A 10212-nucleotide genomic window follows, 5' to 3' on the forward strand; every position below is an offset into this window, starting at 1 on the left:
TGTGATGGGCCTGTTCAATTTTTCCACATCAGTCTGTATTAGTTTAGGTAAGTGGTGTGTTTCTAGAAAACTGTCCATTTCCTCCAGATTTTCAAATTTGTTGTAATACAGTTCTTCATAGTATTGTTTGTCTTTTTTTGTTAAATTGTAGGACTGTTTTATATAATCTGGATATTAAACCCTTATCTGATATATGGTCCCCTCAGGATCTCTCAAATAACTCTAGGTATTTACTCACTTTGTTGTTAAACTCCTGTGGTGCACAGAAGTTGGTTTTTTTTAAATTGTGCTTTGGGTGCAAATTTACATAGTACATTTGTTTTTCGTTCAACAGTTCAAGCACATTTGATTTCACCCAGTGATTACCATCCTCAGCCATAAAAAACTCTTCTCCCCTGCCTTCCCTGTGACTACCCCCTCCCTGTGTTGTTCTTAACTACGCATTCCTTTCTGCCAGCTTTCCCTCTACGTGAATGCTGCACCTTGGGTCTCATGGCTGAATGATCTAAGGGGTGCATCTCCCTAGAGTAGGTGGGTGCATTGCTCTAGGATACGTGTTCTACATGTCGGTCTTTGTACTGTTGGGCTGAGAGCCAATCCATGAGAGTGAGTCCATTTCTAGGCATGAAGCGTAACCCAGGGCCAAAGTCTCAGGGGTCACCAGTCTTTATTTGACCAGTAGCACAAAAATTTTTAATACTGATGAAGTCTAATTTATCTGTTTTGTCTTTTTGTTGCTTTTGCTTTTGGTGTCATATTAAGAATCCATTGTTGAAAACTTGATCCTGAAGCAGTACCCCCTATGTTCTGTTTTAAGAGGTTTTATTGTCCTTGATCCATTTTGAGTTAATTTTCATGTAGGGTGTGATGTATGAGTCCAGTTTTATTCTTTTGCATGTGGAAATCCAGTTGTCCCAGTACCACTTAGTAAAGAGATCGTTCTTTTCCCATGAAAGAGATTTAGCACCATGGTCGAAAGTGTTGGTCAAATAAATCATTTTTTTTTGTACGGCTGCTAATGCAGTTTTCAGCAATACAGCAATAACATTTTCCATTCAGAAAGTCGTCTTTCAGCAACACCTGCATGATATCAAATCTTGGGAGATGGAGTACTTCAGCTGAAGAAAGATGATTCCTTGTATCAAGGAATCCTTCTCCCATTAAGGCAGAAGACAACTACACTGGCACTTGTTCGGTCTTTGTGAGGATTTCTCTTGCCTTCCCCCTAAACATGTCAGTCCTTCATAGTTTCTGATTCATAGGATGGCTGTAGTACATGCAAGGATAAGAAAAGCAATTTTTACCCTACTAGAGAGACTTCAGATACTGCCCCAAAACCACAAACATCATGAGAAATTTATGAACATTCATCAGAACTTCAGGGTCCTCTGAGCACTGCTTTTGCTGCATCCCCATAGTTTTGCTATGTTAAAGTTTTCATTCACATTTGCTACAAGGAATCTTTTTATTTCACGTATTATTTCTTCTCTTACCCCATAGCTTTTAACCTGGGTGTTACTCAGTTTCTATGTATTTGATTTTCTCCCCGATCTTCCTATTATTAATTTCTAATTTTGTAGTGTTGTGGTCTGAGAAGATGCTTTATATTATTTTGATGTTTTTAAATTTATTGAAGCTTGTTTTGTAGCCTTACATATGGTATGCTCTGGAGAATGATCTATGTGCACTGGAAAAGAACACATATTTATTTTTTGTTGTTGGGTAGAGTGTTCTGTATGTGTTTATGAGGTCAGGTTGGTTGATTGTGTTGTTGAGATCTTCTGTACATTTGTGTTTCATTCTAGTTCTGTCATTCATTGAAAGTGGTATGTTAAAGTATCCTACTATTATAATGAAATTGTCTGTTTTTCTTTTCAATTCTGTTATTGTTTGTATCGTGTATTTTGGAGCTTCTTTCATTGGATGTGTAGATATTTATTATGATTATGGTTTCTTGCTGGGTTGACCTTTTAATCGTTATATAACGCCCTTTCTTGTCTTTTATGCTGGATTTTGCCTTGAAGTCTGTTGTATCAGTAATTAACATTGCCTCTCCTTTACTTTTTTGGTTGGTGTTAGATTGATATATGTATTTTTTCTATCCTTTGATTTGTAATTATTTTTATCTTACTGTCTCATGTGAATCTCTTGTAGGGAGCATATTGATGGGTTCTTTTTTCTTATCCATTCTGCTACTCTCTTTTTTTAGACTGGTGCATTGACTTCATTTACATTAATTGTAATTAATGATAGGTATGAATTTACTGCTGTCAGTTTTTTGTGTTAATGATTTTTTTGTTCCAAATATTTTTCTATGCTGAGTTCATTTTGTTACGAGATTTTCTTTTCATTTCTTTGTAGCTGTTGATTTTGTGTTTACTAATTCCTTATGATTTTCTTGTTTTTGTTAGAAGGTTTATTTTCTTTGTTGTTACCTGTAATCAGTTTTTTCTCTACCTTAGTTTGAAACAGTCTGTTCTATTTTGATATAATCAGAACTACTCTCCATTTGCAAGTTTTGTAAATATACTATTTAGTCCATATTTTTCTTAGTTGCTGTTGTTTATAGGTTGATACCTCCTGTTCTCTATTTTCAGTCTTGTAAGCTGATTTTAATTTTGAGAATTCTTTTTCTGGATTGGTTTCTTGGGTGATGTTGTCTTGTGTCTTAATTTCAGGTTGTTGTTTGACATTGTTTGTTCTCTGTCATAAGGACTGCCTTTAGCAGTTCTTATAAAGTTTCTGGTTTTTACAAATTTCCTTAATTTCTGTTTATCAAGATATGTGCTAATTTCACCATCATATTTGTTGGGATAGTTTTGCTGGATATATAGTTCTTGGTTAGCAATTTTTTTTCTTTCAAGTTTTTATATATATCATTCATTGTCTTCTTGCCTGTATGGTTTCTGCTGAGAAATCAGAGCTTAGTCCTCCTATTGGTTGACCTTTGTAGGTAATGTTTTGTTTTCCTGGGCTGTCAAGATTCTTTCTTTGTCTTTGGTTTTGAGCAGCTTGATTATGATGTATTTTGGTGACTGTCTTCTGGGATCTGTCCTTTATGGGGTTTGTTTAGCTTCTTGGATGGATATCTTTTTGTCTTTCATGATATTACGATAGGTTTCTGTTAGCACATGTCTAAGAATATTTTGTTTTTTATTTTTGGAGTGGGGAGGGTGGTGCCTCATCTTGTTCCAGAATTCTGATCACAGATAAAATTATTTTTTATAGTGTGTAACGTAATTAAGACATTTGACTGCTAACCAGAAGACTGGAGTTTCAAACCTACCAGCCACTCCTTGGAAGGAGGATTGGGTTATCTACTTCTGTAGTGATACTGCCTTGGAAACCCAAGGTGGGGTCACTGTGAGTCGGATCCGACTTGATGGCAATGAGTTTGGTTTGGTTTGATGGCTCTTTGGCTAAGGCGTTTGACTGCTAACCAGAAGGTTGGTGGTTCAAACCCAAGCCACTCCACAGAAGGAAGGCAGGACAATCTACTTCTGCAAAGATTTACTGCCTTGGAAACCTAATGGAGTCGCTATGAGTTGGAATTGACTCAGTGATGCAGTGGGTTTAATATAATTTTTAGGCTCTCTTTATTTTTCTTCATTCTTTTCTCATTTTTCCTCATACAAATTGGTGCCACAGACTTCGTCTTCTAATTCACTGATCCATTCTTCAGTTGATTTGAGTCTACTCCTTTGTCCTTTCAATGTGTTATCTGTCTTTGTAATTTTAATGCTAATCTTATGGTTTCGTATTGCCTGTTTTCTTTGTCATTTTTCTTGTGAATTATTTTCTTGAATTCTTCTAAGTTATCGTCTGTGGTTTCATTGAGTTTGTTTGCAGTTTCCTTGATCTCTTGGAAAGTCCTGTATATAAATGTTTTGAATTCCTTTTCAGGTGGTTCTTTGTCAGGGAGCTTTCTTGGTTCTTTATTTTGGTCACTTGCTTATGCCATCTTGGCTTTTTTCTTTGTTTAATTTGAAGTTGTCTTTTGTCCCCTAGATATTTTGGAGTTGTTGTATTTCTTTGTTGATTATGTGTTGGTTTGTTTCACCCTGATGTTTTATTTTGATATATCTGAGTGGGCAGGGTGGGTATACTTATTTGGTCACTAGTTTGGCAGCATTTGCACTTCCCACCTGTCTCTAGGTGGGTAGAGTAATTGGTGAGGATGTAGGTGTGGATCTTTGCTCGTCATGGAGAGCACCCGTGGGCAATGTGAGCAGGTATTGTCTACCATCTGTCATCGATCCAGTACAGGAGCAGGTGGTGGTGCTCACCCTTTGGGTGGGGTGGTAGATGCCATAGGTATGGCTGACTAGCGGGGAAACTGTCCACCTCCCATTGGATGGGGAAGAAAAAAAATAAAGATGAGGGATGAGAAAAAAGATGTGCAAAAATAACAGAAGAGGAAGAAGGAGAAAATAAATAGGAAGAAAAAGCGAAAAAAAGTTAATAAAAAAGGAAAAGACTGGGACTGGTATTTCTGTGGTTGGCTAGCAGTAGTGCTAGCAGGTGGCTGTTGTGTGGTCTGTGGGTGCATGTGGCCATAGAGGGGTCGGGATTTTGGTGTATGTGTTAGTACCTCCAACAGTGGAAGCCTATGGATACTCGTTTTCTGTGAGAGTGTGACCAGTAAGTCACTCGGATGCCAGACACAAAGAGCACACAGGGATGCGGTTACATCTGGTTGGAGCATGGCTGCTGGTGGGGGCAGACGGTCCAAGTGAAACAGGCTAGTGGAGGGTGACAGAGGCAGTGCTCCTCATTGCCAGGTTGGTGGAGGTGGAGGGACGGGCTCACCCCTGATCACTAGGAAAAGTGTAGTAGGGAAATCACTTCTGTGGTTGCATTGCAATTCACTGGTGTGATCCTAGTGCATTTCTTAGCACTGCCAAAATTACCCAGTACCTGCCTGGACTCAAATGGGGGCTGCCTGAAATCCAGTGTCTCCAGTCGCCACCCCACAGGCCTTCCCCTCTACCCAAATGACTAGGGCTCACTAGTAGTGAGTTGTTTTGTCCCCCTTCACTGGTTCCTTCCTTACACTGCAATAGCCCATGCCACTGGAATTCTTGCCTATTTGCCATGTATATAACTAGGTTATATTCTGTTCTGTTCATCTTGCTTCACTCTGAATTTCTCCACACTGCATCTCTGTCCCAGTGGAGATTCTGTGGGTTGGTTTTTCCTCACCTGTATACAATGCCTTATGTGTCTCAAAATGGCCATGCTTTTTCAGGTCTTGACTTCTTTTCCCAGTTGTTTTTGCCTAGTCTCCCTTTTCAGTTGGTGTTTAATCAAATTCTTCGTACCCTCATTTGATATTCAGAGTTCCAGGGTTTTCAGGTATCTGTTGTAGATGGATTGGGTGGAGTATGTCTTGATAACCATCTCTGTCTGGTGTTTTGGGGATATTCTAGTTTTATGATAACTTTCTCAGTTTCTTCCATTGTTTTTGATCTGTTGAGTTCTCTCTGACAGTAGGTGTTCTGACTTCATGCCTGGTAGCCACCTGCCCTCAGGTGGGTGAGCAAGTAAGTCCATGAGCCAGTGCCCATGCACATGCAGCTAAGGATTGCTTTTAAGGTTTGTTAGGCAGCCACTGGAGCATGTTTAGTCTAAGGCTACATTTTTACCACTTGCAAGATAAGATTCTTTTGAGTACTCAGTGCCCTGCCAATTAAGAGGTTTTTTACTCTGCTTGATGGGGGTTGACACTATTTCTGTTTCTCTGTGAGTACCAGGTATTACTTCCTCTAATACTTTTGGGTGTTTCTTTCCCCAGACTTGAGTGTGTTCCTCACATGCTTTCATAATTTTTTCCTCCCAAACCTACTACTCATTTCTATATATCAGAGGGAAGGTACCACCACCAAGCTTGAATGCCAAGTACTATTTTCAGTTTATAAGTCTTCCTCACTCTGCCTCCCATATCTAATAAATGACAATATTTTGTTGATCCTCCATCTTAAAAAGCTCCTGAGTCCACCGTTTATGCCTAACCTACCGTTCTGTCTTTATCCTGGCAAGATCCTCCAACTATCTTCTTGCTGCTTTTCCCATTCATTCTGTACACTGTAGCCAGAAGAATTGTGTAATTAAAAAAGAATTGGGTTTTTTTTTTAAGTAAAAGAAGAAAAGCTTAGAAGTAAAAGAAAAGGAGAAAGGCATAGAGAGTTAGAATGGTTTACCCAAGATCCCAAGATGACATAGCTAGGGAAGTGGTAGAACACAAGATAAATCTTGAGTGACAGATTATGCTCATGCTCTTTTCAATATACACCATTGCCTCCAGTAATATTAATAAGTAGTTGAGTCATTTGCAAAACATTTTCATGTTTTTCTTTTTGAATAACTTTGTGAGGGTAGGCATCTAAATTACCCACACTTGTCAGATTAGAAACCTAGACTCAAGGCATGTTAGGTTACATGCCCAAGGACAGGAAGCTGCTAAATCAGGGAGTTAGGATTGGAAGTTGGTTTCTGCTTTCAAAACTCATATATTTAAACTTTCATACCACACTGGAATTTGTTGAAAGTTGCAAATGCACAGTATGCCTTTTGGGCTGGATTGTGATTGGTTTAGTCCTAGCAGTGTGATCAGTTATGTGTGAGTCAGGCCTTTTAATCTCTCAATGCCTCAATATCTTCATCTGTAAAATGGAGACATCTAGATTGTAGATGGGCATACAGCATTTATTACAGTGGCCTGCACATGATAAGCTCTTAGTTATTGAGACATAGGAACTTAGCTATTGTTGTGTATTCTTTCTTACCGTCCACTTCCTAAGCATTCTCTATATTTTTTTCCTCTATGCCTTTGATTTAACTATTCCTTCTATTTTAATTGTCCCTTTCTCTTTCCTCTGTTTTTCAAATCTTACTACTTGCTTAATGCTTCAACATTCTCTTAAATATTTTTCTAACTATTTCAGCCTGTGGGTTAACCTTTTCCTTTCTGAACTCTTACAGAAGTTATCTTACATTCTGTAATTACACTTCAATCATTTATAAATCTTGCCTTCTGTTTTTCAAATTCATTATTACAGTGAGTATATAATATTTGATAATTACATGTTTATAATTTTTTTTGGATATTAATTATTTAGCATATATTATTGAAGTGTCTCAGTGTTATGTACTTTTCAGTAGTTGAAACATCAAAACAGATACGATCTAGTCCCTGTCCTCAAATAATTGAAAATACAGTAGATAAATTATAGCTTATATTTCTATCTCAGTGGTTCTCAATCTCTTGTTTGCTTTTCACATCATGTATATGTGCAGTTGGGGCTTTTACTGTTTAGTGCTTCAAGTCTTTGACTGCTAACCAAAAGGTCGGCAGTTTGAACACACAGGAGAAAGATCAGGTAGTCTACTTCTGTAAAGATTGCAGCCTTGGAAATCCTCTGGGGCAATTCTTCTCTGTCCTGTAGGGTCACTGTGAGTCAAAATTGACTTGATGGCACTGGGTTTTTTTTTTGTTGTTGTTGTTTGTATTTTGTTTCACTTTTCTCATTATCTCAGTACACATATTTTAATGGAGCATTTATTTCTCTCCAGTGTTGAGGCTCACTGATTTATCATTCTTCTTAATTTTCAAAAGTGCTTTCTTATATTTTCTTTTATTTAAATAACTAACAAATGAAATAGGAATTAAATGTAGCCATTAATGAAAAAGAAATTGAGATCCAGAGAGGTAGATGTTATTGTCCCACTTTAAGGGTGAAGAAACTGAGTCTGAATGAGCTTTTTCAGACTTAAATAGAAAGTTAGCAACAGAGTTGGAACTAGTAAACTCATCTTCAGTATTTAGGTAATCTAACAGGTGAATAATGAGCTCTTGTTGACACAATTAACAACCACAATATGCTAAACATTGACTTTATTTATTTAAACTTTTTATTTTAGAAATCTGTAAGGAAATAACAAAAGTGAGAGTTAGTATATTGAGTCTATTACCCAACTTGAGCAGTTATCAGCAGTTTGTCAGTGTTGTTTTATTTATCCACCCTACCCTCCACAGTCTTTTGTTTTCAGAATACTTTAATGCAAATCTTAGATATGATACCATATTGTCTATAAATACTTCAAGATAAATTGACTTTAATTTGAACAAACTGAGTGAAGTATTTTTATATAAAATACCTTAATTCTGTTTATAGTGTGTTACTCTTTTAGATGGAGCTGTGGTAGCATAGTGCAGTATGCACTTGACTGCTAACCATAAGGCTGGCAGTTCAAACCCACCAGCCACTCCTTGGAAGGAAGGTTGGGCAATCTACTTCCATAGTGATACTGCCTCGGAAACCCAAGGAGGAGTTGCTGTGAGTCAGGTCCAGTCCGACTCAATGGCACATAACAACAACAGCAACAACATTCCTTTAGATATGTCATGGTACTAAACAGATTTCCAAGCATGTGTACTTTTTTAGAAATACAAACTTTCAAGGTACCATTTCTTACAGTACAGAAATATTTCAACTCTAGAGTAATTTCTTGATATTAAATAATTAACATAACTTCTAAAGGGACATTTAAAGGAAACGATTAGCTAATTATGTGCTCCCAGTGAATACTTTTATTGGAAAATAGGTGCTGTTAGCACAGGATCACATAGTGTTTTGTTTCATTTTGCTATACATAAGGTTGCGTGATTGGGAGCTGACTTGACAGCAGCTAACGAGAAGTTTTAAATACATTTAAGAAATATTTTATAAAATACATTTGTATACAGGTATACCTAGGAGATGTTGGGGATAGATCATTGCAGTAAAGTGAAAAATGCAGTAAAGCAAACCACATGAACATATAAAAGTTATGTTTAGACTATACTGTAGTCTACTAAGTGTGCAATAACATTATGAAAAAGTTTGAAATACTGCGAGAATTATCAGAATGTGACACTGAGATATATGAAGTCAGCATAGACTATTGGAAAAATGGTACCGAAAGACTTGCATAGCACAAGGTTGCCACAAACCTTCAATGTGTAAAGAAATGCAGTATCTGCAAAGTGTAATAAAACAAGGTATGCCTGTATATTACTCTCTTATTCTACTTTTCTTCTGTTTCAAGAGAGGAAGATGTTCCTTCTCTCCTACTTCATTAATCATAATGTTTTGTGTCTCTACTTTCTTTTTCCTTCCTGTCCTGTCCTTCCACGGGATTTCAAGTCTACCTTATTAAAAATAAAACAAACTTCCCTTGATTTTATGTCCTAGCAGCCTGACTGAATACCTCTGCTGGCACTTTATTGGCCTCAGAGAAAAAACTCAAGTTCTTTAGCATGAATGAAAGGTTTTTTACTCTCAATTTCCAAATTATCTTTCCATCCTCACTTACCACTTGCTGTTGTTAATTCATAATAACAATTATAATAAATTGAGCAGTCATAAAGTTGTCACAGTAGCATATAATTTATTCACTAGTATATACCACATCAGAGTTTAGAAACAGAAGTTCTCATTTATTCTTGCTTAATGGAGTTCAACAGAATTCACCAGCTGTTTCACTTCCTACTATATGACAGTCCATTTGGTAGTCTATAGCATATTTAGGGTTCTGAAATCAATTTACAGTTTAATATAATTTCACAAGAAATTATAGAATAATACTATATACCTAAATACATATATAAATTTAATTTTTTGTTTTAGGCGGCAGTTGCTTTTATAGTATGACAGTGTTAAAAATAACTTAGGATTTTCTATGCTAAACTATTTTGGTCAAATACTTAATCTAATTATATTTTTATAATTTATTTTTTAGGGACAGTATGGAAATTACCAGCAGTGAAAAAGTACTTACATTCCAATAGCCAGTACCTGTTAGCAGCCATATTGTCACCTCAGCACTGTGGACACCTCCCTGTGAAGAGATCCTTTCATTCCATCTAGTGTTTGGAAAAACTTTGTGGATAAGTGGCCGTTTCTTCAGTAAGCAGCCTTTGTGGCTTAGTTATAAAAGGCTTTAGTAGCTCAAAAATACTCTTGATTTCACATTTCTACTCTAGATGGCAACATTGGACAGAAAATACAATGACATAACCAATTTGCAATGATTTCGGAACTGTTTCAAATGGACTGTTACAGACTGAAAAGTGTGAACAGCTTTGTATGTTTATGAAGGTTAAGGGAATTTAATACTTTTCCACAGATTCTTTTGTAAGGGGAAGAGGGAAATGTACACTTTTTACAGCAG

At 36.7% G+C, this 10212-nt stretch overlaps 1 protein-coding gene across 1 annotated transcript in view; it reads left to right on the forward strand.

Annotated features, from left to right (window-relative positions):
• The window catches only part of SS18 (SS18 subunit of BAF chromatin remodeling complex), a 137458-nt gene extending 127651 nt beyond the window's left edge, over positions 1 to 9807 (forward strand). The window contains exon 11 of the mRNA XM_007935570.2: positions 9781 to 9807. Coding sequence (XP_007933761.1) covers positions 9781 to 9807 — 27 coding nt within the window. The remainder of the gene's footprint in view (positions 1 to 9780) is intronic.
• The last annotated feature ends 405 nt before the right edge of the window (positions 9808 to 10212 follow it).

This window comes from Orycteropus afer, unplaced genomic scaffold, assembly GCF_000298275.1.
Source record: "Orycteropus afer afer isolate SDZICR_OR568_19922 unplaced genomic scaffold, OryAfe1.0 scaffold00030, whole genome shotgun sequence".
Taxonomy (NCBI): domain Eukaryota; kingdom Metazoa; phylum Chordata; class Mammalia; order Tubulidentata; family Orycteropodidae; genus Orycteropus; species Orycteropus afer.